Source organism: Kogia breviceps, chromosome 3 (genome assembly GCF_026419965.1).
Source record: "Kogia breviceps isolate mKogBre1 chromosome 3, mKogBre1 haplotype 1, whole genome shotgun sequence".
Classification (NCBI taxonomy): Eukaryota; Metazoa; Chordata; class Mammalia; order Artiodactyla; family Physeteridae; genus Kogia; species Kogia breviceps.
Window position 1 is genome coordinate 32,983,536 of NC_081312.1, and position 27,070 is coordinate 33,010,605.

A 27,070-nucleotide genomic window follows, 5' to 3' on the forward strand; every position below is an offset into this window, starting at 1 on the left:
AGTTATGATGTCTTGCTTGGACTATTGCAGTGGCCTCTGAACAGTTTTCAGAACTGAACTTGAACATCCAAAGCGTTCAGGAAAAGTGAAGTTTTCCCTGCTGTTACTCTCCTTGTCTCACCGTTTTCATTGCCTGTTTTAGCTGTCTGTTCACTCACCACCTCTCTCCCTTCTCGTATCTTTAGTTTGTCAGTTTTTGTCAGGAACCATTAGTTCTGTGACAGGTAACAATGTCTTGCTTTGACAAGGATAATAAAGAGAGTGGTTCTTTCTCACTCAATAATAAAACTAGGGCAAGCCAGGAATTCCTGTAAAGACTTACCTTATAAGCTGGTGCTTTTACGTGTTGTGTAAATGACACATTTGATAATGGGTAATGAGTGCAAATTCCTGCTCTCAGAAAGGAATTGCTCTTAGGTAACTCACCTGGCTTTGGGGCCTAAATGTTCTCTCAGCCTGTGCCAATCCTACTTCTGTAGAGACCAAATCAAGTGTAAATCCTTGCCTTCTGAACAGCTAGGCAATGTCTGCCACATTGCATTTGAGGGCTTCTCATACTATTATGGGAAAATAGAGCCCAAGTGTTCAACTTCAAAGGCCCAAAAAGGCATTTATACTCTGCTTTCTCTCTCTCCTCTCCCACTCACCCGTCTTTACTGTTTATATGTATATATCCAATACTCAGGCAAATGTCCCATTTATTGAAGACTGTAATAAAAGCTTGGTTTTTTTCCCCTAAAACTGTATACCTTTAAGTTCTGTATTTTTATTAATGTCACCATCACTCTTGTACTCATCCTGGCTAAAATCCTAGAGTCCCATTTGACTCTTCTGTTTCTCCCTCCCTCTGCCATGACCAGCCTTGCTCTGTGTTAGTGCGTGGCCACTGTTTTCAGTTCTTAAAGCTCCTGCCCTATTTCAGGTCCATATCACTGTTTCCATAAGGTGTTGACTACACTGGCTTCTTAACCTGCCTCTTGCTTCTGGCATATAGCACATGTCCTTAAACATCACTTTGGCCATTCCCCTACCCAGGAGCTTTAGTGGCTGGCTGCTTTTTATCTTTGTCCATGGCCATATCCCCAGAACCAATTATGTGGGATGCTCCAAGAAAATGTTTTTCTTTGGAATGAATGTATGACCTAGTTTACTGGATGAAATAAAAACTCGTTACGCAAGCAGTCATCCCTTCGCTGGTACCAGTGTCCCTTCTCCCCTTGTAACTCCTCCTCTGCATACAAACACACATAGAGGAGAATGTCTCCTTTTTTCTTGATTTTTCTTTTCCTATTCAAATCCTAGTTACCCTTCAAGGTCTGAGATCAAATGGAAGCCCATCAGTGCAGATGTCCTTGCTGCGTCTCCCTGTTACATACTCTTAAAGCTTACTTTACTCGCTGTGTCCCCAGCATCTAGCCCAATTTTGGCACAAAGTACATGCTGAATGAATGAAGCTTGCCCTCACTTCTAACAGAAGGGATCGCTCTATCTAGAGCCTCTGTAAAGTATAATGCTTATGGCCTGTGGCATTCATGTTGCATGTCTCAGTCACCACTTTTGCCATCACTGATTATCTTTACTGTGACTGTTTTATCTCCAGACAGACCAGTATTATTATATATTATATTATATATATTATATTATATTATTATATATTATATTATATATTATGTTATTTCCTTCCAGTGCTCAGGAATTACTTCTCAGGAAGGAAGCACTTGTCCTAATCTGTACTATTAATTCTCATGTTTTTCTGTGGATTTTTAAGGGCAGAGCCATGTTTTATTATTTTTAATCTGTATTGCCTAGCACAGTGCTTAGAATGTTATGGACCCTCAGTAAATATTGAATGAGTACAATGTTACACTCATCCAAAAATAGTATGTATTCTCAAAGCTAGCTTTCTGTAATGTTTTCAATTAACTCCCTGAGTGTAATGGCATGGATTGAAATGTCATCTGTAGGGAATAAATCCTTAGAGGAGGTTGTAAGCGTTCTTCTGACAGGCTTTGGACACCTGTCAACTAGTGATGTATGGAAGTCAAGGATTCTGGCAAAATTGCTTTCTGGCTTTTGGGCCACAAGGTGGCGCTCTAGAGTCAGCTTTGTCCACTAGAAGATACCAGGGCCCCAGTATCCCAACCCAGTGATTCTCAAACTTTAGAGGGCATCAGAATCACTTGGGGAGGTTGTTAAGGTGCTGCTTCCTGAAGCACAGACCCAAAGATTGAACTGTTGATCTGGGGCAGAACCTGTGAATCTGCCTTTTTTCTTTTTTTTTTTTTTTGTGGTTCGCGGGCCTCTCACTGCTGTGGCCTCTCCCGTTGCAGAGCACAGGCTCCGGACGCGCAGGCTCAGCAGCCATGGCTCACGGGCCCAGCCGCTCCGCGGCATGTGGGATCTTCCCGGACCGGGGCACGAACCCGTATCCCCTGCATCGGCAGGCGGATTCTCAACCACTGCGCCACCAGGGAAGCCCTGCCATTTTTTAATACATACCCCAGGTGACCTGGCAACTTTGCTTATCCTTCAAGGTGGAAGCTGTGATTATTCAGAGGTCTGTTGAATTTGCTGCTGTGTTCATTTGGACCCAGGGTCTTGGGGCTTTAGGCCAGAGCTTCCCTGTGTCCATTCATTCTCACCAGTGTGCCTTTTTATAGCAAGAGACTTAGCTTCAGACCAGAGCATCTGGGGAATGCCTGGTGAATGGATGGGAGTTGTGGAAGCATGTTCTAGTTCATATCCTCCCTTTAATTCTCCCCAACTCTTGTTATTCAGGAGGAGATGATATCAAATTCCTAAATCAAGTACACTTTATTTTAAAATCAAATCTTGACTTTTTCTTCTTTTTAAAAAGCTTTTTAATATTAAAAAATTCACATACACATATATATATGTAGAATTGTAAAGTAAACTCCATTTTACCTAGCACCCAGCTCCAATTAACCCATTGACAATCTTATTTCCTTTATTCTTCCTCTGTGACCTCCCTTCCCAATTATTTTGGATCCATTTCCATGTAGCATTATATCATTTCCTCTGTAAATATTTTAGTATGTATCTCTGAAAGGTATTCTTTTTTAAAAATTGAGATAAAATTTACATAACATAAAATTAACTATTTTAAAGTGAAAACTTCAGTGGCATTTAATACATTCACAGTGTCGTGCAACTACCACCTCTGTCTAGTTCCAAAGCATTTTTTTTTTTTTTTTTTTTTTTTTTTGCGGTACGCGGGCCTCTCACTGTCGTGGCCTCTCCCGTCGCGGAGCACAGGCTCCGGACGCGCAGGCTCAGCGGCCATGGCTCACGGGCCCAGCCGCTCCGTGGCATGTGGGATCTTCCCGGACCGGGGCACGAACCCGCGTCCCCTGCATCGGCAGGCGGACTCTCAACCGCTGCGCCACCAGGGAAGCCCTAAAGCATTTTTATCATTCCAAAATAAGACCTATTTTTTTTTCTTTGATCAGGTCTTTATTCAAAATTAGCTGTCCACAATGATTTGATCTTTACCAAATAAACAAATTTAAGTTTATTTAGCAGCCTTCTTTTCCTCTGTGGTGGGTTTCTTTTCTATGGGCTTCTTTTTTTTTTTTTTTTTTTTGCTGTACGCGGGCCTCTCACTGCTGCGGCCTCCCCCATTGCGGAGCACAGGCTGCGGACGCGGAGGCTCAGCGGCCATGGCTCACGGGCCCAGCCGCTCCGCGGCACGCGGGATCCTCCCGGACCGGGGCACGAACCCGCGCCCCCCGCACCGGCAGGCGGACTCTCAACCACTGCGCCACCAGGGAAGCCCTCTATGGGCTTCTTTTTAGCAGGCTTCTTTTTAGCTGCTGGTTTCTTGGTCACTGCAGCCTTTTTTCCCACCAAAGCCTTCTTTGGCTTCTTCAGCTTCTTAACGCAAACAGCCTCCTTTCCCTTCTTCCCCACCACAGGCTTCTTGCCTGGAATCCCCTTCTCATCTGATTTGACTTCTAGTGCTGCTGCTGCCCTATCCATCCGGATTTTGTGGTTCTTGGCCTGGCGAAGAATGGTGTTCCGGCGCATGGTCTTTGCATATGGGTTTAGCTTCAACATGATTCTCAGGTTTTTCAGTGGATTTTTCTTCAAGACTCTGCGATGAATCTTCTTGTGTGGTGCTCGGAGGGCTCTTTGGATCTCTGGGCTTTTCAAGATTCTGCTAAGGTCTGTATTGAGCATCTTGTGCATGGGGAGGTTGTAGTTACTCTTGAGGGAGGCAGCTTTACGCCAAGTGCCATACAGCTCATCTAACTTGCGGAAAGCACTTTCAGTCCAAATGCAGAAATGTCCCATGTGCCCACCAGGAGCAAGTTTCAAAATGTTCAGTTTGCTTACATTAAGCAGAGTAATTCCTTTTAAAGGGAAAACAAGAATTAGGGAGGCTGTATTTCAACAGAAGAAACACAAATCATCTTTATAGCACCCAAGAAGTATTTTAATCATGAATTTTCCATGTAGCATTATATCATTTCCTCTGTAAATATTTTAGTATGTATCTCTGAAAGGTATTCTTTTTTAAAAATTGAGATAAAATTTATATAACATAAAATTAACTATTTTAAAGTGAAAACTTCAGTGGCATTTAATACATTCACAGTGTCGTGCAACTACCACCTCTGTCTAGTTCCAAAGCATTTTTATCATTCCAAAATAAAACCTATACCCATTAAGCAGTTACTCCCCAGAATACTTCTCCCCTAGTTTTTGGCTACCACCAATCTGCTTTCTGTATCTATGGATTAACCTGTTACATATATTTCATATATCATATAACCTTTTGTCTGGCTTTTTACTTAGAATAATGTTTTTGAGATTCATCCACATTGTAGCATGTATCAGTACAGTACTTCATTCCTTTTTATGGCTGAATAATTTTCTGTTGTATGGATATGTATACCACATTTTGTTTATCCACCCATTGATGGACATTTGAGTTGTTTCCACCTTTTGGCTATTATGAATAGTGCTGCACCTTTTGGCTATTATGAATAGTGCTGCTCTTAAGATTCATGAATAAGTATTTGTTTGAGTACCTGTTTTCGGTTCTTTTGGGTCTATACCTAAGAGTGGAATTGTTGGATCATATGGTACTCCTGTGTTAAACTTTTTGAGGAACTGCCAGATTACTTTCCATGAAAAGATAATTCTTGGGCTTCCCTGGTGGCACAGTGGTTAAGAATCCGCCTGCCAATGCAGGGGACATGGGTTTGAGCCCTGGTCCGGGAAGATCCCACATGCCATGGAGAAAATAAGCCCGTGTGCCACAACTACTGAGCCTGCGCTCTAGAGCCTGTGAGCCACAATTACTAAGCCCACGTGCCACAGCTACTGAAGCCCGCGTGCCTAGAGCCTGTGCTCCGCAACAAGGGAAGCCACTGCAGTGAGAAGCCCGCGCACCGCAACAAAGAGTAGCCCGGGCTCGCCGCAACTAGAGAAAGCCCGTGGCACAGCAACGAAATCCCAATGCAGCCAAAAATTAAAATAAATAAATTTATTTTTAAAAAGATAACTCTTTTAAAAAACATAATCAATATTATTATCATACCTAAAAAATTAACAATAATTCCTTAATACCATTGCATATTTAGTGTTTACATTTCCTTAACTGCCTCATGAATGTTACAATTGGTTTTTATGAATCAGGATTTAAATAAGGTCCGTACAAAGCAATTAGTTGACATAGCGTATAAATCTTTTTTAATCTATAGATACTCCTACCTTTCATTTTTTTCTCTTGTAATTTACTTGTTAAAGAAACTAGATTATTTACTTTATGGAATTTCTCACGTTTTAGGTTATACAGTCGGCCCATTGTATCCTCGGAATCTGTATCTACAGATTTTGGTATCTATGGGGAGTCCTGGAACCAATCCCCCATGGATACCAAGGGACAGCTGTACTGATTGCATTTTTATACCATCATTTAGCATGTTGCCTCTTTTCCCAGTTTTTTCCATAAATTGGTATTAGATCTAGGGGCTTAAACAGATTCAGGTTTGATGGTTTTTTTTTTTTTTTTTTTTTGGTTACAAAAATGTTTCGTAGATGGTGTTGTGTATATCCATAAGGAAGCCAGAAATATCTGGTTTTGTCTTTCGTTTTAAAATACATTGATTGGACTTCCCTGGTGGTGCAGTGGTTATGAATCTGCCTGCCAGTGCAGGGTACACAGGTTTGATCCCTGGTCCAGGAAGATCCCACATGCCACAGAGCAACTAATTAAGCCCATGCACCACAAGTACTGAGCCTGGGCTCTAGAGCCCATGAGCCACAACTGCTGAGGCCGCATGCCACAACTACCTGAAGCCTACACGCCCTAGAGCCCACACGCTGTAACTGCTGAAGCCCGTGCGTTCTAGGGCCCACGTGCCGCAACTACTGAGCCTGTGTGCTGCAACTACTGAAGCCTGCACACCTAGAACCTGTGCTCCGCAACAAAGAGAAGCCACTGCAGTGAGAAGCCCAGGCACCGCAACGAAGAGTAGCCACTGCTCGCCGCAACTGGAGAAAGCCCACATGCAGCAATGAAGACCCAACGCAGCCCAAAAATAAATAAATAAAATAAAATACATTGACTGACTTATTTATTTATTTATTTGGCTGTGCTGGGTCTTAGTTGCGGTGTGTGGGATCTTTAGTCGTGGCATGAGGGATCTTTTAGTTGTGCCAGGCAGGATCTTTTAGTTGGCAGCACATGGGATCTTTAGTTGCGACATGCGAAATCTTAGTTGGGGCATGTGCAATCTAGTTCTCTGACCATGGATCAAACCCAGGCCTCCTGCTTTGGGAGCATGGAGTCTTAGCCACTGAACCACCAGGGAAGTCCACATTGACTGACTTCTTAGCTTAGCTTCTTAAAATACAAGTAATGGGACTTCTCTGGTGGCGCAGTGGTTAAAGAATCCGCCTGCCAACGCAGGGGACGCGGGTTCAGTCCGGGAAGATCCCACATGCCGCAGAGCAGCTAAGTCTGTGTGCCACAACTACTGAGCCTGCACTCTAGAGCCTGTGAGCCACAACTACTGAGCTTGCGTGCTGCAACTCCCGAAGCCCGCGTGCCTAGAGCCCGTGCTCTGCAACAGGAGAAGACACCGCAATGAGAAGCCTGCACGCCACAAAGAAGAGTAGCCCCCGCTTGCCACAACGAGAGAAAGCCCGCACTCAGCAACAAAGACCCAGTGAAGCCAAAAATAAAAATAAATAAATAAATAAATAAATAGATAAAATACAAGTGATGCTGGTGAAGGTGTGGAGAAATTGGATCACTCATACATTGCTGGTGGGAATGTAAAATAGTCGAACCACTTAAAATATTTTGGTTGTTCCTTTATAAATTAAAAATGAACTTATTATCTTACCTAGCAGTTGCAATCTTTTTTTTTTTTTTTTTTTTTTATGCGGTACACGGGCCTCTCACTGTTGTGGCCTCTCCCGTTGCGGAGCACAGGCTCTGGACATGCAGGCCCAGCGGCCATGGCTCACAGGCCCAGCTGCTCCGCGGCATGTGGAATCTTCCCGGACCAGGGCACAAACCTGTGTCCCCTGCATCAGCAGGCGGACTCTCAACCACTGCGCCACCAGTGAAGCCCAGCAGTTGCAATCTTGGGCATTTATCCAAGAGAGAGGAAAACTTACTTTCATATAGAAACTTGAACATGAACGTTCATAGCTGCTTTATTCATAATAGCCAAAAGCTGGAAACTACCCATATGTTTTTCAGTGGGTGAATAGTTTAAAAACAGAAAAAACTGTAGTACATTTTATGCCGTAGAATACTACTCAGCAATAAAAAACAGTGAACTATTGATACATGGAACAATTTGGATAAACCTTAAGTGAATTACACTACATGAAAAAGCCAGTCTCAAAAGGATACATACCGCATGATTCCATTTATATAACACTCATGGGATAATATAATTTAGAGATGGAGAATGACTAATTTAGTCATTGCCAGGTGTTAGGGTTAGAGGTAGAGGGGGTGGATGTGACTATAAAAGGGTAGCATGAGGAAGTCTTGTGGTGATGGTACAGGTACATATTGTGGTTACATGAAGTTATACAAGTGATAGAATGGCACAGAGCTACACACACACACACACACACACACACACACAAATGAGTGCATGTATAACTGACAAAATCTGAGTAAGCTCTATAGATTGTACCAATGTAAATTTCCTATTTTGATATCATACTGTAGTTATGCAAGGTGGTAACATTGGGAGAGTCTGGGTAAAGGGTTCAAAGAACCTTCTTGATTTTCTATGTGTAGTATCACGTCATCAGCAAACAGTGACTGTTTTACCTTTTCCTTTCCAATTTGGGTTTCTTTTATTTCTTCTCTGATTGCTGTGGCTAGGACTTCAAAACTATGTTGAATAAAAGTGGCAAGAGTGGGCATCCTTGTCTTGTCCCTGATCTTAGAGGAAACACTTTCAGCTTTTCACCGTTGAGTATGATGTTAGCTGGGGCTTTATCATATTTTTATGTTGAGATATGTTACCTGTATGCCCCCTTTCTGGAGAGTTTTTATCATAAATGGATGTTGAATTTTGTCAAAAGCTTTTTCTGCATCTCTATTGAGATGATCATATGATTTTTATTCTTTGCAAATTCTTTTTACAAGAAAATTTATTTGCAAATTTCTCTGAATCTATAATTATTTCAAAATAAAATGTTAAATGCAATTAACACATAATAACATTCTCCTTTTAAAACTGTCAGTAAGGCTAAAGTTCCTTCTGACTACCTCTTCCAGTCCTGGTCCCCTGCCCCCTCCTCTGGGGCTAATGAGTGTTAGGAGTTTGTAGTATATGCTTCCAGAACCTTTTCTTTGCTTTTATATGCTTATACATGTACGCATAGAAAATATATGATTTTTGTTTCTATATGCATGTATGCTTTTCACACAAATGATGTACTACTATGCAGTTATTCTACAACTTGACTATTTCACCCATCAGTGTATGTTGGGGACTTATCTGTATATTAACATATCCAGATTTATCTCATTTCTTTTGCCAGTTAAGAATTTGAGTCAACTCTCTGACACTCTCTGTTAAGAGTCAGCTTAGATTTTTCTTCTAGGAAGTCTTTTGTGCCTGCTCCCCCTCCTGTGTACCCAGTGGACGGTAGACATTCTTGCTATGTCTCTCACAGCACATATTCCCCTTATTAGAAAACTTCATGTTATAGAAGGAAACTGTTGGTTTTCTTGTCCCTGATTAGTTCTTGAAAGTGTCTCTTTTCATCTTATTTCACCTTTAAGTTCATGTGCCTAGTATATTGTCTAGAGTAGTTAGCAGGTATTCAATAAATGTTTATCCAGTAGAGGCATGCCTGAATATATGAGTTACTGAACTACATGGAAGGGTATGAAGTGAATTACTTAGATGAATCCTTCTGGCCCTGATGCATTGTTACATGATGCTACTTTTTTTTGCTGGGTGGAATAATCCATCTCCACAGTGTATTCTGTGAAATCTTGTTGAACCAAGAAGCAGAAAACAACTTGTTGGCCCTATTTCTGCTGCTTATTTGTTGTATGGTTAAAGCCAAGTCACATAAGCATTCAGGACCTAGGTCTCCTCCAATTTGAGATGAGAATAATGTTACCTTCACCGTCCACCGTATAGGATTAATGTAAGGATTAGATGATAAAATTTACACATAAACATCTTGGAAATTAATTTTTTTTATACATTTTTATTTTTTAAATTTTATTTATTAGTTCATTTATTTTTGGCTGCATTGGGTCTTCATTGCTGCGCACAGGCTTTCTCTAGTTGCGGCAAGCATGGGCTACTCTTCGTTGTGGTGTGCGGGCTTCTCATTGCGGTGGCTTCTCTTTTTGTGGAGCACAGGCTCTAGGCATGTGGGTTTCAGTACTTGTGGCTTGTGGGCTCTAGAGTGCAGGCTCAATAGTTGTGGCACACAGGCTTAGTTGCTCTGTGGCATGTGGGATCTTCCCGGACAAGGGCTCGAACCTGTGTCCCCTGCATTGGCAGGCAGATTCTTATCCACTGCACCACCAGGGAAGTCCCTATACATCTTTATTGAAGTATAATTGCTTTACAATGTTGTGTTCATTTCTGCTGTATAACAAAGTGAATCAGCTATATGTATACATATATCCCCATATCCCCTCCCTCTTGCATGTCCCTCCCACCCTCTCTATCTCACCCCCTAAGTGGTCACAAAGCACTGGGCTGATCTCCCTGTGCTATGCAGCAGCTTCCCACTAGCTAGCTATTTTACATTTGGCAGTGTATATATGTCAATGCTACTTTCTCACTACGTCCCAGCTTCCCCATCCCCCTCAAGTCTGTTCTCAACATCTGCATCTTTATTCCTGCCCTACCACTAGGTTCATCAGTACCATTTTTCTATATTCCGTATATATGCATTTAGCATATGGTATTTGTTTTTCTGTTTCTGACTTACTTCACTCTGTATGACAGACTCTAGGTCCATCCACCTCACTGCAAGTAACTCAGTTTTGTTCCATTTTATGGCTGAGTAATATTTGGAAATTAAATTTAATGAAGAGCTTATTGCTTCTTCCGGGGTATCTATTGTGATTTGATTACTTCAGTGAATTCTTCATAGTTTGAACTTTTTATTTTGTGACCTTAGGTTTGACCCCTTGTATTTTATCTGGTGTGAGTCACATGTTTTAGATGGGGATGTCTTCATACACTCTTAATTATCTTGGCTTCATTTATCCATGAATTTGCCCACGTATGGAAGACTTACCAAGAACATTGCTAATGTTTTTGAATTCTACATTAAAAACTTTGTGTTTTGAATCAGTTTTTTATTCCAGTAATACAACTTTGCCATTTATTTATGGGTACTTGGGAAGTGGAATGGTGGATCTGCAGAAGGAAATCCAACTAGGTGTAGTTTCAGATCTAACCTGGTACTATGTCCAGTGCAAACCAAGGGAGGCCTGTTTAGTACTTAAAAACCTTTCAAAGGAGGGATATTATTTGCTTTCATTGAGAAGGATGGTGAGGGACACTGAAATTTTCAGAGTCCTTTGAAAATTTCTGTTTAACTTTGAAAATTTTTGTTTAACTATCATTATATGAATTTAAAACAATGATTTAATTTCAGATTTGCATCTACACCAGAATCCTGTGGGGCAGCATATTATTTGAAGTTTCAGTTAAGAAGCTCTTTAAATTCCCTACTGTCATACTTTTCTCAAAGCTATCTTCTGTGGTCCCTTAATTAAAGAGGGAGTATGTTTGAGATGACATTTTAGAATGATATATTTTCTTCTGATTACAGAAGTTCATGTTCATTGTAGGAAAACTTGGAAAATAAAATGAAAGGTATAAAAAAAATTACCTAAATGCTATAGTCTAATTAACATATCTTCTTGTTGGTCTCAGTACATCCATCAATCCAAATGTTTATCACTATCTATTCTTAGATATAATTGGATAGGGCATGTATTCAAAGCCTATAGAATTCACTGTTCACCTTCTGAAACCTGATAGGTAAATTTTCGTTTTTTAGCTTGCTTGTAATTGACTTCCTAAAGTTTAACTATTAATTTTCCTTTTGAACTTTTATTTTACAAATATCAGAAACTTGCTTTAAAATACAAGATAAAATTATGATACCTGTTTACCTGTTAAAGTCTTCCTTCTTGTTGGCTGCTTATTAGCAGATAGATAAATTTAACTCATTTGAAGGACGTGTGGTGGTGTCAGTGAGGAGGAGAAGACCTAAGTGGTCGTTGGCAAATCATTTTACTTTCTGGGCCACAGTCCTTTGCCTGTGAAAGAAAACTTTGACTCAGATGATCTCCAAGCCTCCTGCTATTTCTCTGATTTTTATGTTGCTCTTCTGCTTGCCTCTCAAAATTAGACTTTGTGGGCAGACAAATGTCAGGAGCCAGGTGAACCTTTGTGGAGCCTGTTTTGTTTAATGTTCTAAGGTTTTTCAGATTGCTATTCATGATCCATTAGATCATGCAGCATCTACTCATTGAATGCCAGTTATGTGTCTGGCACTGTTTAAGCACTTGGGATGCACAGGAAAAGAAATAAAAGGTAATAGTCTAGTGGAAGAGGACAAATAAGAAACAAAGTAAGTACGTAAAAATATATGGTGTGTAAGATGGTGTTTCATGTAGTAGAGAAAACTAAGCAGGCAAGGGAGAGAGGGAGCATTGGGGAAGTTGCATTTTTGCATAGGGTATATCAGGAAAGGCTAATCAAGAAGGATATTTGAATAAAGAGGTAAGTGAACGAACCATGCTCATATCTGGGGAGGAGTGTTCCCTCAGGATTTGCAAGTGGAAAAGCCCTAAAGCAGAAACATGTCTGACGTATTCTAGGAGCAGGAAGGAGGCATCATGTGGTTGAAGCAGAGTAAGGTAAGAAGAGTCTAGGGGGCAGAGTCAGAGACATAGGGATTGAGGGGCTGTCTAGGGCATTGTTGGCATTATAAAGAATCTGGGTTTGGGGGACTTCCTGGCTGTCCAGTGGTTAAGACTCTGCGCTTCCAATGCAGGGGTCACAGGTTCCATCCCTGATCAGGGAACTAAGATGCCACATGCCACGTGGCGCGGCCAGAAAGTTAAATGAGTAAGTAAGTAAGTAAATAAATAAAATTTAAAACCTTAAAAAGAAAAAAAAGAATTTGGGTTTTAATCTGGTTGAACTGGCAAGCCACTGGCAGATTTTCAGCAAAGGAATGATGTGATCTTGACTCATGGATCAGCATGCCTCTGGCTGTCTTGTTCAGGATGAAATGAAGCATGGGCCAAGAGTGGAAGCAAGGAGATAAGATAGGAAGCTCTTTCAATAATCCATTGGGCCATGAAATCAATTTATATGGTCACAAGTATTTATTAGATAGAAAATGGAAAATAGAAAATCAGTGCATTGCACACAGCAGACAGTAAGTTGTTTAATGGATTTATGCTAAATAAATGTGAGTGTACTGGAATGCAGTATAAGATGTACTTACTACAAAGGTTTACTATAAACAAGTTTGAAAGCCATTATCCTAAGACATTTATATTATTGCCAACTAGAGGTGACTTTGGTTTTTGGACACATTCTCAGTAAGTGGCTCCTGTATAAAATAAGCCATCTTCCTGTAATCGTGTCTCATTGGTCAGCACTTTGGCTTTCTCTCCCCTTTCCTTTGCATCCTCTCTTCTCTTGTTTTCAACTGTTTGCATACGTGTTCTTGTAGAAGATACCAAATTGTAATTTTTGTTTTCAGACCCTCTTCTGCTTAGGATTTTTTCTAGACTTCGCCTCTTTCCCCTTTAACATTCCTCTAGCTTTGTGGCCTTGTACCCTGACAGTCAGCACATGCACCCGGTTTCTCCTCCTGCCATCAGGGACTGCCCATTTATCTGCCTGTATTCCCACCCACTCCTTCTGCACTGTTACTGTTGCTGTAGCAACTGCCATCTCAGTCTCCCCCTTCCCCTGGCTTTTTTCTTCCTCCTGCCAACCACTATTCATTAAACTCTTCCTCTCCAGTTTTCTACACTGTGAGGTCAGGACTGATGCTATGTAACATCTGTCAGACGGTAGGGCCAAGAATAGCTTAAGATAAAGATTAAATGGCTTCTTACAAAACCCCTGTCTGTTTTCCACAGCTTAGAGTAAAGGGGGGTTTTGAATAAGCAGGTCATCTGATGAACTGAGATGACTAAATGCTGAGTCCCTAATTCTGTAGAAAAGTCATGAGTGTCCTAGAACAAAACTGTTATGGCACTGCCTCTTAATTCATTTTGAGATCTTGCATAGAGTTGAGATCTTGGTTGGTTTTATGTGGCTTTTGGGATCCTCTGAGCCAAAGGCAAAAACATGGACTGTATGTCACTTCAACTCTGGGTATGTCTCTGTTCTGGAAGGTGATGATTAGCGGCACTGCAATACCTGCCATCCATGTTTGCTTCATGGAGGGACTAGATATGCCATTTGATTACCTGAAGGTCTTTTTATTAGAAATTTAGTCTAGCACTTCTGCTGACCTCATTCAAACTTAAATTTCTGGATGTTCAAAAAGGGAAGAAAATTTTACCATGGACACTGAACCTCTATCTATATTTCAACCCAGAGAGGCTTGGCAGTGGATCATGTTCTGAAGAAAATAAGGTTTGTTTAGTCACAGGTGACAGTTTGTCTTTCTCGGGCTTATTGTCCAATAGTTCTGGTTTCCTCTAGAGAAGTCTCAATCTTGGAACTGAGGACTGTGTTAGAAAATACAAAAGAGAAAGCTCAGGTTCTTCTCCTTCCAACTCACATAAAAGAAATGGTTAAGGAAAATGTGGTAGGGACTTCCCTGGTGGTCCCATGGTTAGGACTCGGCGCTTTCACTGCCGTGGCCATGGGTTCAATCCCTGGTCGGGGAAGTAAAATCCCACAAGTGTATGCACGGCACAACCATTTGAAAACAAAGGAAGATGTGGTATATATGTGCAGTGGAGTACTACACAGCCATAAGAAAGAATGAAATAATGCCATTTGCAGCAACAGGGATGGACCCAGGGATTGTCATACTAAGCGAAGTAAGTCAGAAAGAGAAAGACATACCATATGATATCACTTATATGTGGAATCTGAAATATGATACAAATGAACTTATTTACAAAACAGAAACACACTCACAGACATAGAAGACAAACTTATGGTTACCAAAGGAGAAAGGGGGTAGAGGAGGGATAAATTAGGAGTTTGGGATTAGCAGATACAAACTACTATATATAAAATAGATAAAGAACAAGGTCCTCCTGTATAGCACAGGGGACTATATTCAATATCCTGTCATAAATGGAAAAGAATATGAAAATATATATATATATATGAAACTGAATCACTTTGCTGTACACCAGAAACTTACACAATGTTGTAAATCAACTATATTTCAATTTTTAAAAAAAAGAAAGAAAAAGGTTAAGTGATCACCAAGATCTTGAACACACTTGAATGGAACTGATGTGGGCTGTGACTTTTTGAACTTTTTCACTTTTTACTTAATTCTGGTATCTTCTAGGATTTGTCATGTTCTCTGGGTTGCGTTATAGGAAGTACAAAATGCCCCTGTATTCCTTACAGGTCATCCTGTCCTAAAGCAGAAACTGGAGGGGAGAGATTTTCCCCTACCCGTGGGACATTGAATTTGCCTCTCTGGTTGTCTGATACCAGCTCTGATGCCTGTGATTTGGAGTAGCAGTGCCTTGACTCCAAGTGTTTCACAGGTGTTAGGAAACTTTCACATAGAAACTCTGAGGAAATTCATGCCAGTGGGCTTTGGAAAATCTTGTTGGCACCGTTGATGAATTACTTAATCATGGATTTATGGAAATCTAGGTTCATGAAGCCAGGTCTTGGCACGTTTACTGATGCTCTATCTTGTGCAGGACTTGATACTCCTAGTCACTTTTTCTGGAAACAGCCTTGGCTTGTTTCTCTTCTGTTCCAAGACTTTAGCCTGGGCCAAAGACTTTTAAAATTTTTCTTTTTATCCCACCAAAGCAATAAAGAAGTCCAATTGAATATTTTTGAGGGGCCAAAAACCAAAAAGCAAAAAACCAGGGGAACACACTAGTGAGGAATATTTTCCTGATGTTCTGAGGTTCTCTTGCTTTTTGTCCTGCGTCTTTTGCATGCTGACCTTTGGATTACCTCCTACCCCATTCTTGTTGCATTTTATGACAAATTCTTGGTTGAAGATAGGCTGGGAATAGATTTTTATTGTTTTTATTTTTCTTATAAGGATATATATATTTTTTCATCTATTAACAATCATTTTACTTTTATTTATTTTTTAATTTTTTAAACATATTTATTGGAGTATAATTACTTTACAATGTTGTATTAGTTTCTGCTGTATAACAAAGTGAATCAGCTATATGTATACTTATCCCCCCATATCCCATCCCTCTTGTGTCTCCCTCCCACCCTCCCTATCCCACTCCTCTAGGTGGTCACAAAGCACCGAGCTGATTTCCCTGTGCTATGCAGCTGCTTCCCACTAGGGATATTTCGATTTGAACTCATTTTAACTTGTTGCTAGTCCTTTCAAGATATTGCTCATCTCATTTGGGTGTGTATTGGTGGCCATTTCTCTGGAGGAGTGGAGATGGTGGCACCTCCGCTGTCAAGATTGAGGCATTCTTATGTACAGGTACCATCAGTTCTCCAAGAGGAAGTAAGAAACTTCTCCTTCAGGGAATGTGTTGAGGGCAGGAAAAAAAAAACATTTCAGGCATTGTTGGTGGAGTGGAACTCTGATCTTAAAAGAAATTAGAGTCCTTTCTGCTGTTAGACATGGGGCTGTAAAAAGTGCCATATTGTGTGGTTGGCTTTTCACTGAGCCTCTAGTAATCTGCTTTCTCTCCACCTTATTTTCCCCTCTACACCCACCGCCCCAAATTCTAAAATGGAACCATATTTTTCAAAGTGTGGTTTGAAAGTCACATGCATCATAATTAATTAAGGTTGCTTGTTAAATTCAGATTCCTGGGCCGACTTCTCAGGCTGAATTAGAATATCTGGGGGTGGATCCTGAGAATCTGCCTTGTTTTTTTTTTTTTTTCCCCATGTGGCTTGTGGGGTCTTAGTTTCCCCAACCAGGGATTGAACCATGCCCCCTACCATGGACGTGTGGAGTCTTAATGACTGGACCGCTGGGGAAGTCCCAATCTGCATTTTTTTAAAGTCCCAGATGATTTATCATGCATCTTACCCATGGAGTCATAAACAACAGGATCTTTGACATTATCTATATCTTGACTGTGAGGGGAAACTGCTTCTAAGCCTTTTCTTCCTGATGAACTAGGTCATTCTTACCATTCTCAACAGGAGGAGCCAGCTGCAGAACCCCTGCTGAGAAATTACAGTTAATGTAGCTCACTTTCTGAATTTCAGGTGTCAGTCTATCCCTCTGAAAGCATTTTTGCACCCAAACATGAAGTATTCAGTTTTAGTAGCTGCTGCTACAGTTTTTTGGTAGCTGCACCCCTAAACACTCTAGGAGCAAGATTCCTATGTACCTAACCTCCCTGTGTGAGAGATAGGAGTTCCCTGCCCAGAAACGAAGAGAAAAGTTAGTGACTCTTGTGGAGCCCACAAACAGACCCCTGTAGAGTGGCCAGATTGCAGACATAGGAGCTTGGGTGGGAATGGGATGGGCCCAGATGTCTGTCCTGGGCAGACTCCTGCAGGCCTGACTAGAATCTGCAGAGGAAGTTCCTGTTAACAAATGGAAAGGGTGTTGCCAGAGGCCCCAGCTTTCCTGTTAGGGATGCCTGAGCTGATGCAATCCCCTGCCCTGTGGCTGACCAACTTTCTTTTTGTTGAGTCTTGTTCCCACCCCCAACTCCTCTTCAGTCCTACAGTTACTGGTTTATTTGCACACTCCATGCTGATCTTGAATTGAAAGGCTTTCATTGTTTTTGAGATCAGTGTTTAGATAACACCACATGCTTGTGGCAGCTAGGACACCCTGTAAAGGAAATACCTGGCCTCTAACAGCCCCATCATTCATTCCCTGTATGTGAATGACTGTGGCCTGTGTTTAGGACATTATAAGAACATTGCTCTGCAGGGATTATTACTTGGGGACTGCAGGAGTACCGGGCTTCTCCTTGATGTTTAGAGTTCTAGGAACCGTTTTCTAAGTCAATTCTCTCTTTACTTCCCTTCCAAACATAAGAGGATTAAAGTCTGTTTTGCCTGAGCCTTGTTTCCACACATACCTGCGGTACTAGAGCATTCTTCCCTTTGGTGAGAAGACTGCTTTGGGGGACACAGGACTCACTGTGGCTAGTGGTGGTGCAGAGTGTTTTTATGATTAGGCCAGGTTGGCAGCTTCCTTTGCACTGTGGTCCAGGGACTCCTTTTCCCATGGGATATCTGCTTGCTTTTTTAAAAAACATTATAGTAATAATCTCTTTAATTTGTATAGCGCTTTGCCAGTTACAAAGATTTACACCACATATCATTTCATTATATCTGTATAATGATATAAATTTAACTATATATAAAGAATATATTAAAGAGTCTTCAGAACCAAAATTAATATCAGAGTTTCAGAGTAAAGATGACTTCTTGGATTTATGGTTAATACAACAGCATGTTGAAAAAACTAAAGTTGTGAATTCAGTTATGTCAGATGGTCAAACATGCTAACACTAATAGCAGGAGTAGTTTATTCTATTTATTCTATAGACACTATTATAATTGTAAATTACTTTTAATTCCTTTTTTCACATTTATAAACTTTTTTTTTTCTCTTTGGTTGTTTGCAGGTTTCTCTCTTTTTTTTTTTTTAGTTCAGTTCAGTTTTGTTTTTGAGATTATCTCCTTTCTTGTCCACTTAAACTTCTCCATCACTCTCTTGCCAGAAAACAAGTAAAAGAAAATGTGTTATATTCATTCAGTGTTAAATCTCTTCTGGTAACATATAGCTCTTTAAGTTTTCACTTGGTAAAATGCTATTAAAACTTCTTCCTTAAAAATGTTTCAAGTCAGTCTGGCAGGCTCTAATTTATGTAGCTCAAGGCCCTTTCCAGCTCCAATTCCCTAAATTTATAAACTTTTTTTCTTAAACTACTAGAATCTCTTTATATGACCACAGTGTCTTGTGAAGCAGAGAGAGTTAATAGCACTGATGTGGCCCTCATTTCTATAGCATGCTCCAATGCATATACTTTAAAAAAATAATAAATTTATTTATTTATTTTTGGCTGCGTTGGGTCTTCCCTGCTGCGCACGGGCTTTCTGTAGTTGCGGTGAACGGGGGCTTCTCTTCATTGCGGTGCGTTGGCTTCTCATTGCAGTGGCTTCTCTTGTTGCAGAGCACAGGCTCTAGGCACATGGGCTTCAGTAGTTGTGGCATGCAGGCTCAGTAGTTGTGGCTTGCAGGCTCTAGAGTGCAGGCTCAGTAGTTGTGGTGCACAGGCTTAGTTGCTCCACGGCATGTGGGATCTTCCTGGACCAGGGCTCGAACCTGTGTCCCCTGCATTGGCAGGCAGGCAGATTCTTAACCACTGTACCATCAGGGAAGTCCCTCCAGTGCATATGCTTAATCTCACTTTCTTACCAGTAATTTGGTGTTCCAAGAATTAAAGAAAGAAAAGTTGGTTGACATCGACAATGAACAGTCATCCCTCTATAATAAAACAGTGTCCGGGTAATCATAATCAAGGAGACTGACTACTAGAAAGTTAAAACACACCCTTTGTTACTTAGTACTGTATAATTGTTAGTGTTCATTGCCATCCTAGTTAACACATTGTAAGTATCTTCTGAGTTATCAAAATGAATTATTTGGAACCATATGGTGTGACGTTTTAAAAATGTTACAAACATTATGAAACTACAGAAGAATACTGGGTGAACCAGATCATACCACTGTCTAGTAGAAGGTGGATAAATGGAATTATATATATTAGCCAAAGTATATTTTAAAGCTAAATATAAACTCTCTGGGAATTGTAAAGGGAAACAAATCATCTTGCTTTTCTAATTGTTGTAACTGCTTGCTCTGTGTTTAATTTAAAATTTTTCTTTAATATTTATTCTTGAGTCATGCCATATGGAATATAAAAATTCTCTGTAAACAGATTGAAAATTCAAAAATAAATGTGTAAGCAATAAAATGATTATTATTTTTTTTAAAATCCAGAATAAACTAGAGTATCTTTTTTTGGCTGATGGTTCTTGTATCTCTAATTCAAAGGACAAATATATTCCTTAAATACCATCCATGATTAGCCAGTTAGTGTGGAACACCACTGACTTCCCAGGGTCTTGACAAGTATCTATTTGCTTATGTAGCTCAGGTAAATAAAAGAACTAATCATTTTAATATTTCTCTTCTTTCAAGATGCTTGTATTATCCTTTTCCTATAAATTTACTTGTAATTTGCCTTTCAGAGATTGAAGAGGGGAACCACCAGTTTAAATAACTTGCTTTAATGTAATCAAGGAGTCATCCCTGTCCTCTTTATTACCTTCTAGCCCACTGCATAAAAATAACTTTCTGCCAAAATTCAGATGTGCAAGCCTGACAGGAGGTCCTGGTACAAAATGCAGTGTTTTTTGCAGACTCTTGTCCAGCCTGCCTCATGCCTGATCCCTGTGCTTTCTGCCTTCCAGTTCTCTCCTGCGCTATGGGGGCAACCTATCCCTCCAAAGTGCCATGAGTGTGCGATTCAACAGCAACGGGACCCAGCTCCTGGCCCTGAGACGTCGCCTGCCCCCTGTGCTCTATGACATCCACTCCCGCCTGCCTGTGTTCCAGTTTGACAATCAGGGTTACTTCAACTCATGTACCATGAAAAGCTGCTGTTTTGCAGGAGATCGTGACCAGGTAAGTGCCGTCTGCCGCCTGCATCCCACACTCGTGCTTTCCTCTCAGATTGTTTTTTCTGTACTGGTCCTTATTTCTCTTTAGCTATGTCAGGTAGAAACAGTTGAGGGGAAACAGTAAGTGTCTGGAGACATTCTGGCTTAATAGTGAGTTTTTCCATCAGAGCTGCCTTTGGGTAATATGAGGCACACACCATAAACCACAATATGGTTCTGAGCAACACAGCTCTGCCAAGTTTGTGAACAGGTTTTAAGATTCTGAGAGTGTTGTCATTTCAAAAGAAAGGAGGAAGTCCGTGGAAAATTAGCCTGCCAAAAAAAAGACACCTTTTTTTTTGTATCGGTGAAACACAATGATGTATGAAACACTGTAAGTACCCTCCAAGAGAAATACATCCTGAATAGCCCCTTTGAATGGCACCTTTTTCTTCGATTAAATGGGCTGAGCAGCTTTGTTTTAGAGGAAGCCAGATGCTGATGTTTTTCCTTTTTATTGCCAGTATCACAACTGGGAAGGAGAACCCAAGCTGTGAGTTTCCAGCCTTTTCACAGTCTTACTGAGAATCGAGATACTGATGTTGACTTAGAGCTGGCAGTTTAAAAACATACCTATACCTTTGCTGTACCTGTCTCTCTTGGCCATAGAAGTTCTGAACTGCGTGTCAGTGAATGGATCAGTTGGGCTGGTCTGAGTAATCAAGCTGAGTAAAGACAAATATAAAGAAAGATTGATCAAATAAATGGATAAATTTTTTTTTCTTCTCAAACACAACAAATCTTATTGCCGTTTCACATCTAGATTGGAAAAATAGAAACCTTAGTCTTGCTAATTCTTAGTGTTCTCTTTGGATCCATGAACTGTGTTAAACTTTGACATATAATTCTCACATGCTGTACTCCACTGCTTTAAAGTTATTTGTGGGCAAGGGGCATAAAAGAAACAGTTCTTGGAGAACTTGTGATGACCCTGCTTTTTGAAGGCAGTAGCTAGGGTTTTTCTCCCTAGCTGAGGTAGAGGCTCCCCGACATCATAGCTTAAAGATTAGCATATGTAGTAGGAGCACAATAAGTGCTTTTTTAATTGAGTTGCATGTTAAATAAACTGAGAATATCTTTTAAGTTGTCCAGGCTAGGAATTTCCCCTTTTGTAAATAGAGAATATATATCTAAATTCAGAATTTATATTTGTCAGAGAGTCCTAGGGCCTACTTAGCTGCAATCTACACTTAAAACCACTAGGTGGCCTCAGTTATATAAGCGATATCTCCTTGGAGAGGCCACAATGCCTGATAGACTTAGTTTTTATAGACAGTTTGTTTCTTGGGTGGAAAGAAGCAGTTTCTAGAGATAATCTGACTCACAATAGAATAGGTAATTTTTTGCTCTGCAGAATGGTTGATTTCGTTTCATTTAGCTATGGAAATGACAACCAAGCCCCTGCCTCCCTCTCTACCTTTCTTCCTTGATTTTGTTGATTTTCCATCTTCTGTCAACCTCTTAATGCATGTGATTTTATTTCATTGAACAATAAAGAGCAGGCACTAAATGTAGAAATGTAGTGATTTATTAGGTTTTATTACCGGAGACACAGGCCCTGAGAGAAAGGAGAAAGAGGTGAAGGAGAATGGATGTTGTGTTTTCTTTTAGTTCCTATGTTAGCAGCCAGAACCTGCCTGCATGGAGTCCTTAAAAGACCCAGGACAAAGGCCTGTAACCATGTAAGAGCACATAGGCCATGGTTTCTCCACCTTGGCACTGTCAACATTTTGGTCAGATAATTCTTTATTTTGTGGGGCTGTCCTGTGTGTTGTAGGATAATTAGCAGCATCCCTGGCATCTCCCCACTAGATGCCAGTACCATCTCCCCCAGCTGTCACCCAGACAACCAAAAATGTCCCCAGACATTGCCCCTGATTGAGAACTTTTGACCTAGGTTATAATTACCCACTTTGAGATACAGGGGGACAGGTACAGATACTGCCATAGGCAGAGCCACACAAGGTGTTTTGTGGTGGTCCTGGTTATGTACATTGACAAGATGTAGTTGTTTTGGCCTTTCAGGTTATATATAATGATAAAAACATTGAATGGCTTTTGATTTTCTCTATTCGGATTTGACTATTATGTATGATTTTTGTCCAATGGGAGGAGTTTGTGGGTAATATATCCTTTCTGACAAACTAGACTGCTTTTCGGTTGGGATAAGTGGTTTGCCATGGATAGAAGAGGATGGGAAGTCATTGAGTCTAACTTCAAATCCATTTCAGAGTTAAAGTCTGTTTATATTCCCTATATAGATTATCAGAAGTATATAACCTAGGGAATAAGAAGTACAGAGATTTATGTTTGGCTGTTTTCTTCACTCCTTAGGGACTAAGAAATGTAGCTAATTCATAATTATCTTGTCTCCAATGCCTGGCACACTGAGAGCACCATAAATATTTGTTGAAGTTAATCTTGAGTACTTTGGTCAATGTGTGGTTTTTAGCTTTCCAGGCTTAAGCCTTGTATAACTGTAAGTCAGGATTGATAAGTACCTGTTTTCCTGCTCAACTTCCAGGAGCTTTAGGAGGATGAATTAAATAATGGATTTTCAGTGAAACTAATCTACTGGGCTTATACTTTCTAAGTGTAGCACAGGAGGCCAAAATTATTGTCTCATTCCTGAAACATGTCTCTCAAAGGTGATTTATGGGCTCTGACTTTCCACACTCAGGGCTAAAGCAGCAGCTGCCACAGTTATAGTATGATCTTCAGGACTGATATGTATATTCTTTGACTGGTTCAGACAGGATCTTTTTAGCTGCTTTCAAATTCCAAAGTCTACCCTTTCCTTATATCGGTCTTTATATTTGATCTTTTTCTTGTATGCTTTGAGTACGCCCACAGCCCGAGGCTCTGTGCTCTGGAACTCTTCATTTAGTCATAGGCTGGGTAAGTAACCATCCCAGAGAGGAATCTGCTAATTTCCATAATAGGAATGAACATGGTCAAGAAAGGCAGTAAGCTACCTATCTATCTGAGACAGTCTTCTGGCTTTTAATTACAGTATTACTCAGTCCACACAAATCAAACCATTATGCCAGAGAGCCTGTACTTCTTATAAGACTGTCCTAGGTTCCCTAGGTAATTCATTAGCCCCCAAATGAAACTAACATTTCAAGATCAGAATAAAGCATAAAACCGACTGAGCCTACTTTGTGTCTTCCCCATGCTCATTGCCACCATTGTAGATCAATTCTAATTACAGAGCTATTAGAGATCATTTTGTACAATCCCTCCTTTTACAGATGAGAAAACAAGCTTAGAGAGGGTAAGTATACAAGTTAAGACATGTACAACAAGTTTGTGTAGGACTAGAACCCAGATTTTTGAGCTCTCAGTAGAGACTCCTTTTCACTGTACAAAAGGTCACAACATAATGCCTTAAGCAAGGCAAGCAGCAAAAATGAGTGAGTTGGGCTAGAAGTAAACAGTAGTGAGTAGTGAGGACTGTGGCCAGCTGGAGAGCCCACCCCATCCTCAATCTAAGTGAATGCCATATAAATGAAGCTTTGACTCAGCTTCAGCCCATTGTTGCCAGGAGGGCCTTTGGTTTTTTCAAGGGAAGCCAGAAGTAAAGATTTGTTATGTGAGGTTTCCTGATTTTTAAGTATTGCAGCACTCATACTTCATTTGTATGAATTAAACAAACCTGTGTATCATAACACCTATTCTTTTCTAGAGCCACCGGTTTCAAACCTCTGTGCTTCAGCAGGATGTTTTTCTGTCATGTTTAGTTTCATTGTCTGTCACTAATTCATAGGTGAGTGGAGAGACACATTCCTTTTTCCTGTTTCCTACTGAACCCTTCCTAACTTCATGCCTTTTCATCCCCTCCATCTTATAAAAATAAGAAAGCAGATATTTACTGAGCATCTGCTGTGTGCCAGATGCTGTGGTAGACACATTCACGTGACTGCCAGTTCATACCCTCTTGGAGATTTTCATTCAAACCCCTGTATATACACTCTGTCATCCCCACTTTTGGCTAAAAATACATGGTTTGTTTATTGCTAGTATAATCTTATTCAAGTTCGATAACTTCTGTCATCAGATAAGGTGACATGAGTGACATCAGATTGGTTGGGCATCAACGGGAACAATTAGCCCCAAATAAAGCCTTAACTTTTTTTTTTTTTTAAGGCAGCCCACCTTCTAATCTTGCAGTATAATGAGGAATCTTTTAGTAAAACAGCAAACAGCATTCCTTCCTCTGGAGGCTGCCTGAACCCAAAGGTTCTCCTCCTTGCTTTTGTATCATATTTGGATTTTTTTGTTTTTCATTTTCTCCCTGAAGCCTGACTAGGTACATTCTGTCTCCCAAGCTTCATACTCCCCTCTGTATACTTAGTGAGCCAATCTCTTAACAGGGTTAAAAAAGAAGACCAATTTTCCACCTGCTAGCTTTTCTGGCACACATTTGTAAGACAGCACCCAGCTTTTGTTCCCTTTCTTTCACAATTCCTTAAATGGCTCTTGCCCTAGATTGCAAGAGTCCAGCAGAGCACCTCAGGCTTCTGGGAAATAAGTCTTTCAGGCTAACTGGTTTGTGTGGCCTGGAAATGGACAGTGTGGTAATTTAAGTCTTCTCTTTCGTTAGTCTCATCTAACACCTGGCCTGGTAATCCCTACATCTTGCCGAAAGTGGGATAGGGAAGGAAGGAGAAAGAATAATAAAGTTTTCTTGAAATGGCTGAGCCCTGGCATGTCTGAACATTGGGATCACTTACAGAGGTCTTTCTTTTGAACTTGACAGATGGCAGACCCCTAAAATCATGATAATTAAATCATCATATCTCATCCCCTGGAGAAAAGAGCTGACTTGTACACTGTGAATCCAACAAAACGGCCTTGAATACATGGCTTGGCCTCAGACATTACATCACCACTCAACCTTTCTGTGTTGACATTATACGGGTATAATAGAAGTGTAGGAATTCACCAGGAAGTGCACTCCAGGCCAATAAAGGAACCTAGAAAGTTATAACTCCGCTTTTTTTTTTTTTCTAATAACTCCATGCAGCCCTGATTAAGCTCATGTGGGGGCCTGGCATGCCATATGTTCTCCTGAAATAAAGGCACACCTTTAATAGGGGAGATTCAACTCTCAGGTTCTATCCTTTGACTTGCTTTGTGTCTTTAAGCTAACTTTTTTTTTCTTCTCCTTGCCTTTCTTTTATATCATATATTTTTTTTGCCCTTTAGCTTCTAAAGCACTTTCATGTCATACTAATCCTCCCAGCAACCTTTGGGTATAGTTGAACAGGTTTCATCCCCATGTGAAACTAAGGTCTAGAGTAGTTTGAAACTTCAAGTCTAATCAGTAGCTGAACCAGGACTAGACTCAGTCCATTGCCTTTGATTGTACCCTCTTCCTCGTAGGCCTGCTGCCACCTGTGTTTTCAGATCAAGTGGTGATAGCCTCTTCCATGGGCTGATGAGGAAGAGCTGAACAAAGAATGTTATGGCAGAGGAATTCCTTGTTGTATGTATTTTTAGGTGAATATTTTAGGAGACTCTTTACTTTACAAAGAGAAGGTAGCATGAAAATAACTTGTTTATTAAATCAGCTATTTGTAAATCTTTTTGACTCCTGAACCTCTTTGAAAGTCTAAAAGCTTTGAACACCATTTCAGAAAAATGTACATATATATGTACATTGTTTTACATGTAATATTAAGGAGTTTATGGAATTCCTGAAAACTAGGGGTTTCAGGCATTAGCAATCCTGGATTAATATTTTACTCAAGGATTAAATCATCTTTTAGTTCATTTACTGATGTAGAACTTAGAAAGCTTACAAGGTTTTGGAGTGTATGCAGACCTGCTAGATATAGTCTGTTTTTTAATTGTTAAGCTGAAAAGGACCACTAGGTGACCTGATTTCCTCTTAGGAACAAATGGAATTGATGTGATCTGGTGATACAACATGGTAGTGCTCCTTTAATACATAGTTCCTGACTAGGAGTTAGGGCTTCACTAGGAAATCCCTGGTAGATATTAATGATGGGAACAGAGTATAACCTGCTCTACCTGCCCCATTCTCCTTGTAGAGTTTAAGTAGCTTTTCCTCTTTTTGGAGTATCTTAAAAAAAGGGAAAAGAGAAATAATATTCCTTCCTCTGAAAGACTGGAGACCTTTGCTTGAATAAAGAATATAAATACACATTTGCAGACTGAAATAGTGATGCCATCTCCCCACTTCCCAGTCCCCAAGTATAAAAACTAAGGCCCACAGAGGAGAAATTGATTGTTGAAGGCCCGTTTGGTTGATGACCCCTCATCTTGCCCAGGTTTCCAAAAGAGTTTTGCCAAACAGAGATTCATCTTTAAGTAATGCAGCCTACTTTGTTACAAGCAGCTGTTAGAGATTTAGAACATTTCTTTAATTTCTTCCCTACTGATTATTTGACAGTTATTTGCTGTCTTTATGGAACTTTTTAATTATTATTAATAGAATTTTTCCTACTCAGAACCCATAAAAGTTAGTTATTTTAATAAAACAAAGAATCCAGGAGCCTAGTGGAGCTGAAATGGCAAATGATCCAAAGAAGCGAAAATCATGTAACTTCACATACAAAGAATAGTGTTAATCTTATGGGTATGCATATTTGTGTGCTTTTATTGGTAGCCAATGGAGTTGTATT

General features: G+C 40.3%; 1 protein-coding gene across 4 annotated transcripts in view; it reads left to right on the top strand.

Moving 5' to 3' along the window:
- DCAF5 (DDB1 and CUL4 associated factor 5) overlaps positions 1-27,070 on the top strand; it is a 104,974-nt gene that overhangs the window by 39,157 nt on the left and 38,747 nt on the right. For all 4 annotated transcript variants that reach the window (XM_067028270.1, XM_059056747.2, XM_067028271.1 and 1 more), the window contains one exon: positions 20,169-20,382. In XM_067028270.1, the coding sequence (XP_066884371.1) occupies positions 20,169-20,382 (214 nt within the window). The remainder of the gene's footprint in view (positions 1-20,168; positions 20,383-27,070) is intronic.